This window comes from Aspergillus ibericus (assembly GCF_003184845.1).
Source record: "Aspergillus ibericus CBS 121593 unplaced genomic scaffold BO80scaffold_20, whole genome shotgun sequence".
Lineage (NCBI taxonomy): Eukaryota > Fungi > Ascomycota > Eurotiomycetes > Eurotiales > Aspergillaceae > Aspergillus > Aspergillus ibericus.
The window spans coordinates 434,369-452,392 of NW_020292118.1; the positions used below are offsets into that span (position 1 = coordinate 434,369).

General features: G+C 56.3%; 3 protein-coding genes across 3 annotated transcripts; 1 reads left to right on the forward strand and 2 right to left on the reverse strand.

Moving 5' to 3' along the window:
- Positions 1-679: 679 nt before the first annotated feature.
- On the forward strand, positions 680-5,932 carry BO80DRAFT_90205 (putative Rho guanyl nucleotide exchange factor). Its single transcript, XM_025724901.1, has 3 exons — positions 680-3,172; positions 3,227-5,079; positions 5,159-5,932. The coding sequence occupies exons 1-3, from the start codon at positions 937-939 to the stop codon at positions 5,717-5,719; spliced, it is 4,650 nt and encodes a 1,549-aa protein (XP_025575239.1). The 5' UTR covers positions 680-936; the 3' UTR covers positions 5,720-5,932.
- Positions 5,933-8,244, reverse strand: BO80DRAFT_90218 (tRNA lysidine(34) synthetase). Its single transcript, XM_025724902.1, has 3 exons — positions 8,087-8,244; positions 7,854-8,030; positions 5,933-7,782 (listed from the first exon to the last, which is right to left on the reverse strand). Exons 1-3 carry the CDS (start codon positions 8,229-8,231, stop codon positions 6,146-6,148), a joined length of 1,959 nt encoding a protein of 652 aa, XP_025575240.1. The 5' UTR covers positions 8,232-8,244; the 3' UTR covers positions 5,933-6,145.
- Positions 8,245-8,560: 316 nt separating this feature from the next.
- BO80DRAFT_455434 (Pkinase-domain-containing protein) lies at positions 8,561-17,904 on the reverse strand (the record flags this gene model as incomplete). Its single annotated transcript, XM_025722110.1, has 12 exons — positions 8,561-8,824; positions 8,877-9,051; positions 9,100-9,185; positions 9,241-10,232; positions 10,288-10,498; positions 10,553-11,795; positions 11,910-11,988; positions 12,145-12,260; positions 13,509-14,347; positions 15,308-16,044; positions 16,095-17,475; positions 17,638-17,904. The coding sequence occupies 12 exons, from the start codon at positions 17,902-17,904 to the stop codon at positions 8,561-8,563; spliced, it is 6,390 nt and encodes a 2,129-aa protein (XP_025575241.1).
- Positions 17,905-18,024: the final 120 nt, after the last annotated feature.

The window sequence follows — 18,024 nt, forward strand, 5'->3', positions numbered from 1 at the left end:
CAAGAGAGGAGAAAATTCCGGCTTACTGTTTGAGTTTAAGAGATTCCTCTAGATGTTTGAAAGTGAAAGAGGACGATCCCCCGCCGTAGTGTGCCTCCTATTCTTAGAATTGTTCGATGGATGGAATGTCGTCAGGACGAAGAGGATCTGAAGCCGAGGAGGGAGGCTAAACCAGATTGGCTTGATTCCCCCGCGCAACGGCCAATCAACCCGCCGGCCGGGCCCGATCTGAGTTGGAAGTACTCTTTTAGTCTCCCGGACTGCCGTGACCCTCAGGGCCTCCCCTCATCGCCAACTAATGCTGCAAGTCGCTCGGTCCAGGACCGCAAATCACCTGCAGTCAGTCGCTCGTTACTGCTGCTACTCCTCCTCCTCTCCCACCACCACCACAGCGACACTGTTCTGATCCACGGGAAAAATAAACACTGCTGTCACAGCTTCCCCTCAGCCCCGGGAAAGCTTGTGCCTGACCCGAGAAACGCGTCTTGCGATCTCTATCGGCGTCGTTCCTCCACTTCCCTCTCTTCTTCTTCTTCTCCTCCTCCTCCACCTCCACCTTTCCTCACCCTCTTATCTCACCTTTCCTCTTCCTCCCATGGAGGGGTTTCATTCTCTTCCCCCTTCCGCTGCATGAGGACCCTCATTCGTTACCTAACTGGACCGTGCGACATCGCTATTATTATGTCTCCCATCCACTCGCTTGCCATAGTCCTTCTCTAATACTCTGGACGTGCCAACCCGGCCATTTCACGGCCTCGTTCTTTCCCCGAGGTCGATTCCTGATTACTTCGGTTTCTCTTTCCTGTTTGATATTGTCCTTTACTTATTAATCGTTCCCACCTATTGGCTACTAGTACCATAATCCTAGTTGATTCCCTCCATCGCTCCTTCCCACTCTTTCGTTGCATGCGATAACTTTCTGCCACCCCCGCCATCATGGCGACTGTGTCGACCGCCCCGTCGGACCTGCCCCTCGAGCAGCTCTCCCTTTACCATACCTCCGATCCCTACCTGTCCGCCATCTTCATCTTCTACGGTCCCGTTGCGACTGCAAATGCCACCGTCAGCAGCTCGCGCATCCAGGCGCATATTCTCACCCCCGCTGGCTTCCAAAGTTACCCGCGCATTACCATCTCCCCCGCAGCCCCGTTGTACGCCGCCGTCAACCACTTGCCTCGGGAAAAGCAAGGCGATGAGGTCAGCCGTGGTCTCGCCGTTAGCATGCTGAAGTACTTCGCAGAGCTGTCGGACCCCGCCAAGGAGTGCCTACAGACTATCTCCCGCGCCGAGAAACCGGGCCTACGGCTTCCCAAGCTTTTCGATGAAATGCATGCGGCGGAGATAGCCAATCGCATGACGAAAATAGACCAGACAGCGGACATTGTGCGCGACATCCGAGGTGCTTTCCAAGAGCGCAAAGTTCCATGGGTCGATATCGATGTCGTTCTCCCCGCCGGAGTGATTCAACCGCCTGCCCAGCCTGATAATGATGATGATGATGATGTTCATGATGGTAATGCGGACTTGTATGATGCGCCTGATCTCCAATATGGACGCTACACGTCCCTTATTCGATCATTGGGAGCGCCGATGTTTCTGCCTACGTCCCGACTGAAGCGCGCCCCTTCACAGCCGACCAACGTGAGCAAGTCCAGGCTCTTCTCCAAAAGCCAGAAGCAAGCCCTTCGCTTGACCATGTGCGAGGTGGTGGATACGGAGGAGAGATACGTGAACAAGCTCTACACCCTTGTGTGTAACGTCGCGGAAGAGTTCCGGTTAAAGGCCCAAGCAAGAGGCGCATCTAGTACCAGCCCCGACGAGTCTGATCTGGCCACGCTTTTCCCGCCATGCTTGAATGAGATCCTAGAGGTCAACATGGGATTTCTAGGAGTGATCCGGCAGATCCTCGAAGAGACCGAAAAGGATGCCATTGATGATATCACAGAGGATACACAGCTCCCCTCGTCCGTGTCACAGCGATCCTTCTCTAAAGAGGAAAATGATGCGATTGGTGCTGTGGCGTTCGCCAATGCGCTTCTGGAATGGTTTCCCCGCTTCTCCCAGCCTTACGCGGACTATATGCGGGCCCATACTGGCTTCACGCAGACACTCAATTCATTCATGAGAGACAAAAATTCTAGCTTTTCGAAGCGAGTGTACGAGACGGGAGAGCAAAAGCTGCGTTCCCTTCTCATGGAGCCGGTACAACGTCTTCCTCGTTACAGTCTCCTAATCGACACCATGACCAGCAGCCTGCCTTTGGTTCATGCTGCTGTACGACCTCTGCTTAAAGCGCGCGATATCATCAAGGACATCTGCTCGTTGGATGATACTTCCTCAACCAACCATGACCAGAGCTTTCGGCGGTTGAAGGAGTTAGTAGACGGATGGCCATCCACGATCCTGCCGACCGGTCGCTTGATCACCGCCGTGGATTTCAACGAGCTGACCCCTCCCTATCATCTCGACATCCCACCAGTTGAGCCCAGCGCGGGCATTATGTTGATCTATAAAAACTGCCTGGTCTTACTATCGAAGACTTTGGGAAGTAGGGCGACGGCGCGTGGTCTCCTGGCTGATTTGGATAATGCTGCAGCGGCGACCAACACCGCTCCAAATTCCCCCGTCTCGATGGAACTTCGTGTGGTACAGGTGTACGACCTGCACACCGTGCGGTGTACGCAGTCCACGTGTGGCCGGATTCTGTTTTTGGCTCCTACATCCGCCACCTCGAGGCCCGACCAGAATACCACCGTGGACTTGCTGGCGTTGGAGCCCATCTCCATGTACGAGGGTCGTGCGAGTCGGATCATCGAGGAGATTGCAAAAGCAAAGATTGAGGGCAGGTTTTCGGACAGCGAACGGGAGAATGGCAAATGGTCGCTGCGGAGTCCCACCGGCACTGTCGGCAATCTCGGGATTCTGGCATGTGTGTTCGAAGAAGAACAGCATGAGGCCACGCGGAGGGCCAGCTTATCGCGGATCAGGGTTGTGTTCGATACTTCGAGGGCGGTTTGCAGTCAGACGTTGAGCAACTCCGATTTGGAGGTGATTGTTTCGGTATCTTTGGCGAATGAAGACCAGTACCGGGTGGATGTAGACTCAGTAGTTGGCACTGCCTCCTCTGACATGGTCACCGTGGATAGCTTCGTTCCCGTGCTCTCCAAGCGCCGTAAGTATTCCACGATGCTTCGGGGAGTCCCTGTCTGATTGCTGACTCGTGTAGTGTTAAATGTGCTTCTGCCGCTGCATGGGCCCCGGAATCGGTCCATGACGGAGTCGATTGTGCACTCCAATTTCGAGATCCTCCGATACCTCACCGGCCATCTGATGGCCCAGTTCAAGGTCCCGCGTGGGTTCCGGCCCCCGTCTCCCTCGAAACTGCTCTCCAGTCTTCTGGGTGGGAGCCAGTCCAAAGAAAGCAACACGCCCAACTCCAAGACGCCCAGTTCGGCGGCTCTTCTGGGCGAGTTCCCAAAGATGCCACCACCCCGAGCCAATATGTCGCGGTCGAACACGCTGCCTTCGGTGTTTCCGGGGAAGGAGGAGACCCCGATTAAGATCTCGGTCGTGGGCGCCGCACCGTCCAAGGGACAGGAAAGTCCGTTCAGCGCATTGGAGCAAACGTTTGCCGCGTATGCACTCGCCTTGCAGTCTCGTAGCGGGAACATTGTCGGAAGATCCCTTCGTGGGAGGGACAGTGTCGATCGGTCCTCGGTCAATGAGCTTTACAACATTCTGCTGGAAGACCCGGGAAAGATTCAAGCCGCAGCAGAAGTACCGGTCGATACGCTGTTTGTGGCCTTTGAAACCTTCATGGCAAATGCGTGGAGTGAACACATGGGTCCAGTCATTGACCTCTCCTCATTGAAGATCCTTCAAGCTCAGTTCGATAACATGTTCCCGCGGGATTTTGAGGAAAATTTCCGAAGGTTCTTAGCCGATATGAGCCCCCAGAATCGCCGGGCTCTTGCCTCCATGATCCGGCTGCTCGCAGAGCTGCTTGATGCCTCCGGAAGCGATGGAGATCGTGGCGCTTTAACTGCAGCCTTTGCAGAGGTTCTGACAGTCGAAGGGGACCCCATGCAGCATATCTCTCTGTTGGACAGACTTGTGGACGACTTTGACAATCTATTTGATGAATATATTCCTGGCGGTGCCTCGTTGGAGGGCACCCTGAACTGTGACCAGACCAAGTCAGTCTCCCAGACTGCAGGCTCTATGAACTCCAACGCGTCCTCCTTCAGGAAGCGTTTCGGCTTTAGTCTACACCGGGAAAACTCGAAACTCGAGGGGGAGAGCAAAGTCTCGTCAATTCTGAGGACGTTGAGCAAGGGCAAGGGCTCTGGCGACTCGGAACCCGGCACGCCAAAGGGCTCGCTGCTACGGTCCAAGTCGATAGACATCGACACGGGATTAGGCTCTCTTTTGCGACCGGGTTCTCGCGACCGCCCAGGCGCCTCCACGTCTCAGGAGCATCTGCGACGGCCAGGTAGTTCCCAGGAGCAGCCCCCGTCTCTATCCTCGGTTCGCGGGATATCGACAAATGGGGTGGTGAAAGTGCGTCGCAGGAGAAGGAGCTCCCTGTCCGATCTTCGACCAGGCACCGCATCTTCTGAGGTATCCGTCGTCTCCAGTCAGTCACAGAGACCGGGGACTCCGTTGTCCACGTGCAACCACTCTCGAACTGACTTGGCAACTCCTGCCGGTCCGGCGCGACCTCAGACCAGCCATGGCTCCGGCTCCACCGTGCGCAGCACATCACCGGCCAAGAGTGGCTCGCCTGCGCGGTTGGCTTCTCCCACTCGCCGGTCACCAACACGTCCCGTCACTCCGAGCCGGAAAGAGAATATCGATCCCAAATTACCGCAGACGGAGCGCGCTAGCCGGAAGAAGGGAGATGCGTCTGTATCGCCTACTCAAGAGTCCAAGAGAAGGTCTCGAGCGACTAGCATCCCCTCATCTCGGGCTCCTGGTTTAAAGGAGCGACCTATCCAGGTAAATGGCTCTGATGCGAGACGGCTGCAACCAACATCTTCCCAGAAGACCCCCAAATTGCGGTTGCAGAGCCCTCAAAAGGTGAGCACATGCCCTACACTTTACTTCCCCCGGTGTCCGGCTGTTCATTACAAGCAACGTTGCTAACATGCGATCACAGCTTCGGGACCGTCTCAATAGTGAAAAGCGAGCGCAGAACATGGCACAGCAGAGTCTCAAGGATGAGCTCGACCTGATCGGGGAAGAACTCCGGGCGCTGCGACTTCCGCCATCGATCAATAAAGGGGATGGGCAAGGCCCCGAGGCACTTGACGAACCCTTCGCCTCGCCAACCTCCAATGCTGTCCTTGCATCGCGTGTTCGCAACTTGGAGTTGAAGTTTGAGATGCTATCCGGGGAGTTCAGTGGCCGGACGGCCGCCATTGAAAAGGACCTGGAATCGTCGCTTGTGGTCAGTGAAAAACGAGCCAAAAAGCTCGACGAACTTTATCGCGAAGCCAGTGCCGAAAACGAGGCGCTCTACGATCGTTTCAATTCGGAGCTGAGTAAAGTTGCTAAAGATGTGCGCGCTGGAAATGCTGAAGAATCCCTCAAATCCCAGCTCTCGTCGGCCTTGGAAGAAATCGGACGGCTGAAGAAGGAGAATTTCCGCCTGAAACGAGAGGTTGGAGGCTTACGCGCTCAGCAAGCGGCGGTGGCCTTGTTAAAGGCAAGCGAATAAACGATCTACCTGGGGCTGGTTGAGTAGGCTGCTTTTCTTTACTTTAATTTCTTATTTCTCTTTTTTTCCCTGGGATATCTTCGAACTGGATATGAGTGATGCCTATTACTGGAAGACGTCCTTTCCTTTTCTTCCTTCTTTTTCTTCTTGGAATCTATTCCGGTGGCTTCCGGCGTGGGTGATGCTCAGGAGCGTCCTTCTCTTTCTGTCCCACATTGTTCATAGGGCTTCTCTTTCCTTTGTCGTGGCATAGCCTGCGTGTCTCCTTGGCTATCTGCACTGCATCCGACGGGGTTTGCTTGGGTTTGGCGGTTGATTTGGGTCGCGTGCAGGCGATCGCAGCGTGGTCGGTCTTTCCCTCTTCTCTCCTGTTGTCATATTGCCCGTACATTCCTTGTCTCGAGCTTTCTTTGTAGCATAGCTTGGTTAGCTAGATCCCAACCAGCCCATCCGTTCCAGCACTTCCTGATCAATCATCTTGTACCTCCATTCCCAGCGGATCTCCCAGGGCGCCAATTCCGCCCCTGGCAACCACAGATCCATCGTGGGCAACGCCAAGGGCACATCCACCCCGGATCCCAACACCCCACCCGGCATCACCAACACCGGCACCGTAAACCGCACGAGACCCGGCGCATCCCGTCCCAATCGCTCCATCAGCGCACTCTTCCCATTCCTCAGATCAGACGCTGCTCGCTCCGCGGTGCGAATAACCCGTAAATCCGACTTCTGCAAGGGACGAATGACCAACGAGATGGGGCTTGGGGATGCATATTCGGAGTTGTGTTCCGGGGATATAGATGGAAATGAGGAGTGAGTGTGTTGGAGAAAGGGGCTAGGCTTTGGCGTGGCTGTGATGCGGAACCAGTATCTGTTGTCCCAGAGGTGCCATGTGTCGTTTTGGGGACATGTAGGTGTGGGTGGGGTTAGGGTTGAGATGGCGATGGGGATGGGGAGGATGGGATGACGGTTGCGCATGTAGGGTTGGCGGGAGAGGAGCCATGTATTATTCTTGGTGGTGGTGGTGGATTGATTCCAGTGGAGAGGCTGGAACATGATGCCGCCGAGGGTGAAGGGTTGCTGCTGCTGCTGCTGCTGCTGCTGTTGTTTTTGTGTTGGGTTTAGTGGGAGAGAGGTCTGGTTTTGGGGTTGATTCTGGGGCCGGGGTTGGGTTTCGGTGGATGTAGAGGAGGGAAAGACGCGAGATATAAAGGGTTCGAAGCTGCGAAGGGGAAAGTGGTTGTCTGGGAAGGGAGAGATGAGTTCGGTGATGCGGCGGAGGGTGAGGGATTGGATTTGAGGGTCGGGGTTGATGTTCGTGGTGGGTTGGGGGTCATTATGACCGGGTTGAGGGAAGTTGACGATCACCGTCCCTGTCGAAGGAGCGAGGGCAAGAAGGCTGCAATGTTGGAGTAAATCATTGGAGTCGTCCGTCGCAGACTGCAGCAGGGCGTTACTTTTCTGAATCAACGAGAGGATAGACGGTGGCTGCAGAGCACGGGGAAGTTTCTTCCCCGAGAGCAGACCGCGAATAGCATTCCGGGGAGTGAGAGTTGGGTCGAAGTTGGTGGGATCGGAGACGTAGGGGATGTTATTCTCATGACAGGTTGCGAGGAGGTTAGTCTTGGGGAAGGCGAGGAGGGGCCGACAGATGGAGATGCCCCCGGTTGAGATCCGGTATTCTGGTTCTTCTTCTTCTCTCCCCGGTGTTTCAGGTGGTAGGCACTGAATCTCATTGGCATGCGTGATTCTGACCCTGGTATCTCTAGGCGACTTCAACGGGACCGACGACCCGCTCTCCGCGACTCCAAACAGACCATGACACTCCGGGATGCGCGTCACCGGCGGGATCCCTGCCAGTCCAGCACCTTTAGCCCCGGTACAGAGTCTCCAGAGCGTCGTCTCGACATTATCATCTTGATGATGTCCCATAAGCAGAGTCTCGATGCGGTGTGCTCGACACGCCTGCCCGAGAGCCTGGAACCGTAGTCGTCGCGCGTGGGTTTCAAACGCAGAGACTTTGCTTTCGGGCCAGGAGAGCTCGAGGATTTGGGTCTGGAGGCCTGCATACAGTCAGTCATGCTCTTCTCTCACTCGTGCTTCACAGCAGACGAATGGATGAAGATGAACGCACCCATCTTATCCAGCCATCCAGCGACCATGTTCGCCTCGCGCGTACTCTCCTCGCGGGCTTGATGGTCGACGACAAATGCCGTGACGGTCACGTCAGTGTCCGCGGGACTGGTCTTCTCCCATTGCTTGCATAGATAGGCGAGGGCCATGGAGTCGGCGCCTCCACTGATGGCGAGACCTGGATGGTGGTTAGTTGGCGGATGAGAAGGCATGAATGCATGAGGACGGACATACCGAGTCGGCGCGGCAGACGAGCATCGGGCTTTCGCCCTGTTCGGGCGGGTCGCGAGTCGAGCCATATGCGCTGGAAGGAGTCGAGGAAGTGCTTGATGGTCAGGGGCCCGGGGTCTGTATGGCGCAGGAGATGAGATGCAGCCATGGTGGACGGGACTATCCAGTCGTTGGCGCGGGAGAGAAGCGTAGTTGGTGTCCGATGGAATCAATCCCTCGCGACGAGGCCGGGTCTTGGCATCCCGGCAAGCCCGAGGCTCGTCCAGTCTCCTACAGAGTACTACAGAGAATATATCATCACCCAGAGCAAAGAATTATGGAGTGTCAATGAGTCAAAAGACGCTACAGACGCTTGCTATCGGTGGAGAAGCAGCAGGCCGCCACTCCCCATGTATGTATGTACCTGCCATACCTCGTGGGTATGCCAACCAACCAATATAAACAAAGAATCATGTCACAGAAAGGGCCTCCCCGACCTCAAGAATTGCTGATCGAGGCTGCACCAGATCCCGACGCGGTCAACGAATGGATGCTCCCCGGGGCTGCGACTCCGCCCTCTCCGTTGGCGGCGCTGCCGGGATCCAGAAACCGACTCGACCCGAGCTCATGGGGGGCTCGCTCCCCGTCTCGTCCCACTCGGATCTCCTTCTTGCCGTTTGCCTTGTAGTGCAGAAGCATATCCCCCGAGGATCGCCAGATGTGCGTCCGGATCGTCGCCAGGGTCATGTTCGGTGGTATCAACTGTCTCGAGATCAGCCACGCTCCAGTTCCAAATGACCGCGATATCACTCACCATCTTGTGACAGTACAGCTCCAAGTACTCTTCCGGCTTCATCGCATTCTCTTCGGGCTCGTCGGGATTAGGCGGATCAATCCGCTCCGCCACGTAGGCAAGGATCTTCTTGGCTCGAAGCATGCGGTTGGCATTGAGCCGGTTGTTGTTCGTAGTATTCGCACTGGTAGCCGGCCTGATCACTATGAGTCTCGCATCTCCCCCAGGGCAGTCATGTACGTACTCGGGCTTGACAACAGGCGGGAGAAGATCGTCGTAGGGTTTCAGCGTAAAGGCGATCTTGACGGGTTCTTTGATAGGCATTTGGTTCTGCCGCCAACGTTAGCAGGGAAAACGAAGGATCAGTTGGGCAACACAGATATACCTTAAGCAGCAAATCAGCAAGCCACAGCGGAATCGACTTCTCCAGCTTATCGATCTCCTGGCTAATCTGACCCACCGTACCCCGGTACAGATCAGATGCCACCGCAGTGTCGCCAGACTCCTCTTGGATGAAAACGCCAGTGCGGGCCGGTATCTGCAACGCGGGCGTTTCGCTATCGGGACTGGGAGCGAACGCCGATAGCAGCTCCTGGCCCGGGTTGGCTGCCAGCCATTCCTCGTACTCATGCCGGGTTCGCTCGATAAAGCCGCTGAGATTGGTCTCAAACACTTTCTCTTCCTTGACGGAGGAGAGGTCCGATTCCTCCACCTTCTCTTCCTGAATCTGGGGCTTGACCTCCGAGGACGACCGGCCCAGTTTCTTGGGAAAGTCCATCCGGAACTTCTTGCCAAAGATGGAGGCGCCCCTCTTCCGCTCTTCCTTGTCGGGCTCGGCCGGTGATTGAGGCAGGGCCGTGGGAGTCGGCTCTCCCGGCGTCGGTGGAGCCTTGTCTGTGTCTATCGGAGCCAGACCGTGAGGCTTTGATGACGAGGAGAAATAATCGCTCGACCGGTCCGACAACGACGTTCGAGTGACATCCGGGTTTTGCTGTGACGTCAGAATGTCGGATGCCTCGCCGATGGAGGTCCCAAAGTAACTGTTGTTGTTGAAGCTATGAGGAATGCCCGGTGACCCTAGACCGCCGGGGCTCGTTGCGTAGCCAATCCCAAATCCAGGCGTCGCAGGGCTACCCAGGGAGTCGTATCCTGACCGGAAGGTTGCGAACGAGGCATCTAAATGCGTCTGCAAGCCCAGCGGCCGTCTGGCTCCATCTTTGGATGGTATATCCATTGGTGCAGAGGCGCCGGTTGTGGTCAGCTTCGCAAGTTCCTCCGCCTTTGCCATGGCCAGGGCGCGATACTGGGCATCGCGTTGGACATGTTCCTCCACCAGCGGCGCAAACAGCCAGCGCAAAATCCATTTTCCTAGGTTGACTGATTCATGGTCAGCATTACGGATCAAAGCACAAGATCGGAGCAGGTGCCATACTTCTCTGGTCGTCGCGGAACTGGGAATAGTCGTCTAGCTCGGTTTCGTCGGCGTATATCTCAGCGTCAAAACAGCGGCCTGGTTCCAAGATCACTGATAGCCTTCCCGTGCGAATATCAATCGTACACCAGTGAGCGATGGTCTCATTCGTATTAATCTCCGATGCGACATCGTCTATATGCCGCTTGCCATAGGACTGGATAGGTTTACACTGCCAAAGATCAGTACGTGTCTAAGATAGTGCACATGAACGAACATAGCCTACCTTGAGGAGGTCCCATAAGACAACCTCGCCCGCGGAATCCTGGGTCAAAGTACGTTTGCGGTCATTCAGCATCAGGTGCTTGATCAACCCATGCTGGCCTTCTATTGTCTCTTCGGGCAAGGACTGAACAGGCACTGTCAGTCCCAGTTCATCCTCCATATCGGACCCCGAAGGCGGCCCTGGTGCATGTGATATTGAGCCCGGCGCGGCGTCGGGAGGAACTCTCGATTTCGGGAATGTGGATGTGTTCGAGAGCAGCAGCACCGATTCGTACGGGATCTTCTTCCGCGCCCCTTTCGCTGAGGAATCAGCACTGGACTTTTTGCCGTTTCGTTCTCCCGAAGATGGCGACTCGATCTCGGCTGTGGTATCGACATCCCGCCAACGATTGATACTGGACTTCGGGGTTGCCGTCCAGATGTAATCTCCCGCCGCCACGACGTTGATTACTCCCTCGTGCTCCTGCAGTGCGGCGACGCAGACGCCTTGCTCAATGTCCGGAGAATGTCTCGTGTCGGTCTTGGCGACCACCCCGGACCGATCGCTCGAGTAGAAGACGGACAGCTGTGGATGATTCGAATAAAGCGACCAAACACTATCGTTATGCATCGTCAGGGTATGCATGCATCGCCCTGCCGTCAGTGACCACACCTTGACCGTCTGGTCGGACGACGCGGTCATGATGGTATCGCCATCCTGGTTGATGAGGATATCTCGAATGTTGTCGGTGTGACCCACGAACTTGGTAATCTGCTTTCCGGATTTTGGATCCCACACCCTGACCACACTCTCCGGCCCACCGCTGGCAAGGACAGAGGATACCGCCCCCAAGGCGTAGACCGAGCCCTTGGCCGTGCGGTCCTCCCCGCAGGCATCAATACCCAGGATCTCCCCGCCGCCATTCAGGTCCCACAGATAGAGCTTGTGATCCAACCCGCCCGACGCGACCCAGGAGGAGTGATTTCCGGGCGTGGCCAAGGCCTTCACGTAGTCCGCGTGTTTTCCGATGGGGTTCGGAACCTCGGTGGATTCCGAGTGCGGTCGCCATAAGCGTACGGTGGTATCGGAAGAGGCGGAAACGAGCGCCGTATTGTTCTTGGTCAGGACAATGTCGTTGATCCAATGACTGTGCGCCTGGACTTGGTTCCTAAACGTGGTCGAACTAGATTTGGACGACGATGCGCCCGAGAGGGGGAGGTTGAGGTCCCAGGAGCAGACGACACCATCGCGACCTGCCGAATACCTTGCCACCGTGCGGAGTTAGGACCTGAGTAACGGGACAGGGGGACGAGCGGAGTTGGTCGCAGTCGGGAGTTGCGGAGGACCAACTGGCGCAAACGACGGGAGGGAGGCTCACAGGATGGAATTGTCCGTGTCGACGGTCAGACCGTTCACGCCCAGCCTATGTCCACCAGGCGCATCTGGCAGAGGGAGCACTGCAGAGAGCACGAGAGAATGGCGAGTTAGTTATAGGTCCGCTCTAGCGCCGTAGTGGGAGAGGGGATCAGATAAGCGCGCAACACCCCGGTGGTGAAACCGGAGAGTCGATGGCCATGACACCGCGCAGACGCGCGCAGACGAAGGAGACTAACCATAGGTGACCCTCTGGTGGCTGAGTTTTCGGGCCATGCAGCGGGAGGGGGATTGATGCAGTGGGCAGAGGAAATGCGGAGGTGAAGCGACGATGCGGAGGCAGAAGCGACGATCGCTCAGGCACGCAGAGGCACAGTGGAGGGGAGCATTCCCAGGCGGTGGGACGGGAGGCCAGACCTAAATAAGGACAGAAAGGACAACAAGGAATGAATAGACGCTGTCAACGAGCCGGAAAGGAGGGGAGGGGGGTGAGGACGAGAGAATGGGGAGAGAATGGGGGTTTTGTTGCCTGGACGGATGGATGAATGGGACGACTTGGGAGGTGGGCACGAGCGCGGTTCTCCTCGGGTCGCTTCCCCAGTCACGATACTATCGTCTGCTTTCTCTACATCTATTCCATTATGCTAACTGCTATGTAGTCTATGTCTTCTTGGATTTCTCTCCTTTATTTTCATACACTATCTTCTTTATTATACACTATTTCTATGGATAATATGTAGAAGGGACCCGAGTACTCCATAGTAGTACTGTGTACTCCGTACGTGACAGCCTGCTCCACAGTGATATCACAGGAGCAGAGCACAGGTACCTCATCATACTACATAGTAACTCATCCAACCCCAGCATGACATCCTCTCTTACATAGTACTACCAAGAAGTAAAACCACCTCACTGATCTCATCCTGATTCACTCTCTGAAACACCACCCCATCTAATCTATATATCCTCATCCCAGTATACCCTACCCTACAACCCATCCATCCATCCCATCTAGCACCACAGCTCACCTCACCGTACCACAGCTCATCCAAATCAAACCCAAGTACATCCAGCACCCCAACCATGTCCCCAACCATGTCCCCATCCCACCCCCAACCCCTCCACCCGCACCCCGAAGGCGGCTCCTACCACGAAACGAACCGCCCCCCAACCCAAATCCCCACCCCCTACGGCCCCCGCTCCGCCAGCAGCAGCAGCAGCATCAACTATCTCCTGACGCCGGCATCACCGCTCAGCGCGTTTCATCGAAATAGGAGTCGAACCGTGCATACGTTGCTTCGGGGACGGGGGAGGTATGTGGTGATTCATGTGGATGCGGACCGGGAGAGGGATGGGAAGGGGAAAGGGAGTAGTGGAGTCGTTTGTGGTGGGAGGGGCGGTGGAGGAGATGGCCTGGATGCTGAGAGAGAGGAATGAAAATTGATACAGGAGATGCGTGGATCATTCTATACTATTAGAGAGCCGTCTAGAAGTCTATACCCATTACCGATACTGTACAGGTCTATCCCTCTCCAACCAACTTACGTCTATTCAAAGACTCTCTTCAGCCGCCCTCTTCCCCTCCAGGGTATTCCACGCCCACTGATAACTCCCCAAAAACACCGCACCCCCGATCCCAATCCAAGCCACACGCGGGCCAATGCCCCGCCAGAAAGCCCCAAAGCCCTCCTTCGAGATCTCCTGCACCACATCGCGGATCCGCACCCCAGCTCCATCCGCCCTCCGAGCCAGCATGACCCGCGTCTTAATCACATCCAGCGGCGTCGTCAACCCCGCCGAGATTGCACCCGCCACACTACCAAACATAGCACTGGTCGAGGCGGGGATAACCCCCGCATAGCCATCCTGCATGCGCTTGGCATACGCCTCCTTCATGGACTCCCACATGGTGAACTGGAGGACCGTGAACGGGATCTCCCGGGCAATGGTGATGCCTGCACCCCGGTAGAGTTCTCGGAGGACCTGGCCATAGCCGCGCGTCGCGCCGGTGGCGGGGTCGGGATGGCGCAGCGCGAGGATGTCCTTGAGGGCGAGCAGGCTCGATCCGCCGAAAAGACCGGCCTGGGCGCGCTGCTTGACGACCTCGGTGGGCACGCGGACGGCGCAGGCGGCGACCTCGCCCATGGACGAGGCAAGGGAGTGGGTGAGGATGATGTGGGAGCGAGATGGGGTGTCGGAGGGGGTGGAAGGGAGAAGCGTCCGTTTCACGCCATCGTAGACGATGAAGAAGGAGGCGGCGGACGGGGCGGAGCCGAAGAGGACGGAGGGAAGACCGGCGTAGATGCCGCGGATGGTTTGTCGGAGGGAGAGGCTCGGAGCGACCACCGACGGGCCTTGGGTGCGGGCTTTCTGGAGGCGGGTTTTGATCGTGTCGAGGGGGTAGAGGGAGCAATCAACTGTGAGGCCGGCAATGGCACCGGACTGCATGCGGGGACGAGGTTAGCGGGCGCTGGGAACGCTGCCAAACGCCAAACAAGAATGGCTTACCACAAGAGATCGGGTCCAAAGGGAGGAGACCAAAGGCTCCGATTCGCCGGCTGAGGTCATGGTCACGGGGGATGGCTGGTCAGGGCTGGAGGAAGTCGGTTGAGCGGTCGCGTGTGAAGCCTTTGATGGCGCCGAGGATCGCCCCCGGCCGCCTAAACTCCGCAATCTCCGCTTCCCCATCCCTACGTCAGGGGAAACAGCAGCGGTGACACCGGACACACTACATAGTGACCCCAAGAGTCATGGTATACAACGATTCGTTTATTTATAGTATCTACTAAGCTAGGTGGTCTCCATGAGTACAATGAAAGGACAATTTGGGTGCGAAACTCGGCTCCGGCAAACAAGAACCTCCCCGAGGCTGATGCGGAAGCCAAGAGCACCAAGCGAGAGAAATCGCAGCAACGAAGACGCGGCAGAAATTAACAGGTAAAAATCTAGCAGCCGACCCTCTATGGGGAAGAGTGATTTGCCTGAGCAGCTCCGTTCCACAACACACGGTCCTCAACGCCTAGATCGAAAGGAAAGCAACAGAAGAAAGCGCAACCCACCCCCTCTTTCCAACAGCGCAAGGGTAGCGAGATGATAAGCAAAACAGTCGAGTCGGTAGGTGATTACTGTGGGTGGGTTCCAGAAGTATATCTGACCGCGTGGGGAACCCACCGTCGAGAAAGCAACAAGCCAGACCATGATGAGGGGTCCGCCACACGCAGGCGCACATCATAGCCGTAGGGAATCAGGTAGAAAACAGCCAAATGAGAATGTGAAGAGAAATGTGGCTGGGATCGGGCCACGGGAATTATAACGCACGATAGACATAGAAACAGCGGCGGAGATCAAACACAAGCGTATACATTGCAAGGACGCGCAGGATCATTTGGCCTTGCTAGGCACCGGCACACTGGCTGACGGGGGTTCGAGGACATGCGTGTGGCCAGGAGCTCGGATAACCTCGCCCGAAAGCTCCTGCTGGCACGCCTTGATGTTGCGGACCCATTCATCGGTCAGGACGTCATCAAGGGTGGCCCGCTCCTTGACGCTCACCTTGAGCATGCGTCCGATGATATATCGACTCTCGCGCGGCAGAAGCCGCAAAAGCCTCCAGGGGCCCTTGATAACTTCTTGGCGTTGACCCGAAGGCTGCGCTGACGCTGGAAGCGGAGGGGCTTCCTTGCTTGTGGTGCGGCTCGCTTTGTGGGTGGGGGCATTCTTGTCGTCCGCGGTGGTCTTGTTAGTGGGCGTTCGTTCCTGGGGACTCTCCGGTGGACGGTTTTCCTCCCCACCAGTGGTGCCTGACGGAGCTCCATTGGCCTGCACGGGCTGCTCGATCGGACCCTTTCTTGTATCTATCGGCTGCGGCGCCTTTTCCTCGTGGACAGCCGAAGGGAGATCGGGAGATGACTTGATCCGGTGACGTTTGGGGTCTGCATCTGGGACAGGAGTACCGGGAGTCGGCGGGGAGACGAAGAGTCGGTAAGAATTGTCGCTGACGCGGGGTTGCTTCCAAGGGAATCGGCGCAGTGTCATACAGCAGAAGATGATGGCCAATGACCAGACATCAGTAGGGCGTGGATCGTACTTTTTCTCATCGTAGACCTCCGGAGCCAGATAGGGATCAGAGCCGACAATACCTGCAACGGGTTAGGCACTCACATATGTGCGTCGGAGAGAAATGACTTACCGGAAGCAGGGACAATGTCATTTTCGAAAGGATACCGGAAAACAACGGCACTTCCAAAGTCAATGAGCTTCATAATGCCATGTTCATTGACCACCACATTGTCCAACTTCAAGTCCCGGTGTGCCAGGCCCATCCCATGCAAGTAGGCCACTCCGCTGAGAATCTGCTTGAATGCGCAGGCAATCTCATCCTTGACCATCTTCCCGGTCATGACGATGGCAAACAGATCAAAGGGGGCGTACTCCATGACCTCATACCAATGGCTGCCCTCTTGAATGATGTCTAGTGTCTCGATAATATTGCCATGATGGAGGGTTGAGCCGATGCAGAATTCGGCCGTGACCTTTTTGGAATATTCCTTCAGGGTTTCCCATGAGTGACGATCCCGGAACTGTTTGACGGCAAAAGTGACACCGTCGCTGTTACGCTTCAGCAGCCTCACGGATCCGCCGGCTCCCGAACCCAGGACCTTCCCTAGCTTCCCGTACTTTGAATTGAGTCCATGGTCATCAGCGAATGGAACACTGTCCGATGCGTGAAAAGGCCCGCCTTTCCCAGATGATCGACTCGACTTCTTGAAGGGGATCGATGAGGGTGAGTCTCCACGTTTGTGTTTATTATGGTTCCTTTTGAAAAAGCGCTTAAGCTCCGACATATGACCGTGGGGCTTGCCTTCCGGTTCCTGCGCCCGTGCTTCTTTCTTGCTACCGAAAAAGCCGCTACGCTTTTCGGACGACCTGAGATCACTTGCGCTGGCGGACCGCGGAGACATGGGGCGTGTGAAAGAAGATGAGGTGTTCGTGCGACGTTTCGAGTCCCGGCCGCCGAAGATGAATCGTTGGTCAAGCTGGGCAAGGTTCTTTGGCTGTGGAGGCCGCTTACTGCGGGCATATGGATCGTTTGGCTCTCCGACCGGCGTAATGGCACCTGGAGGGGTATAACTCTCTGGATCGGCCCTCGGAGTCAGCGGAGGACTTTCGTCCTGCGAGCTGGCATCGGCGGTGGGGCCAATGAAGAACTGCGCTCGGTGTCTGGCACCATTTTGCGGATGAGATGACGTTTGAGCAACATCATTCTGTTTCGATAGTTGATCGGTCGAAGAAGGCCGCGAGGAGGGGGCACTCTGGGAAGCTTTGTTCTTCAGGGTCGCACTTGTCGGCGGGGAAGTGGTTGGAGTCATTGCGGCGGACTGTCCCGGCACTCTGTCGGTTGCATTCGACGTCGAAGACGTATCAGTAGACTTGGCTTCACGTGAATGAGTCGCCGCCGGAGTAAGCGGGGGAGACTGCATGGCGGACACCGTTGGAGAACCGCGGGGAGACGGCAGACCGGATCCATTGACTTCGCGTCCACTACGATCGCTCGACTCTCGAGACGCAACCTGTAAGGGAGGTGCAGTAGTCAGCTTCTGTTCAGATCTGGAAGGGTATGCAGGGCCATGCGAGGAGCCGGCTAGCCCATAGACGGCGACATGATCCTCCACGCCACGGAATATTCTGGATGGCAGCATCGATTCAGTGTGGTCAAAGTACAAACTACATACCCTTGAGGAAGGAAGTGAAATCGGGTCATACGAGAACTGTCGCAACCGAGTCTCCTGCAATTGGGACTTTTGAAGGCTTGCAGCCAGTGACCGGAGATCCTCCTCTTGGTTCTGATTCTTGATCGGTTCATCGCCGGGGGCTTTGGGAGGTACCGAGCGGTCCGAAGGCTCGATTTCCTCAGTTATCGTGGAAAACCGGACCTGGCCGGGTTGCGACCTCGACCTGGGGTCATTGTCGGCAGGCTCGGGAGCCTGTCCAGGGGCCATCTGAGCGGGAGCTTAAATACGAGGAAAAAGTGTCAGTGGAAAGGACTTGGGGTGGTGGTTGTGGAGAGGCGATGCCTACCGGGATTCATGTTATCTTTGGCTTGGGCAAAATCGGTCGCT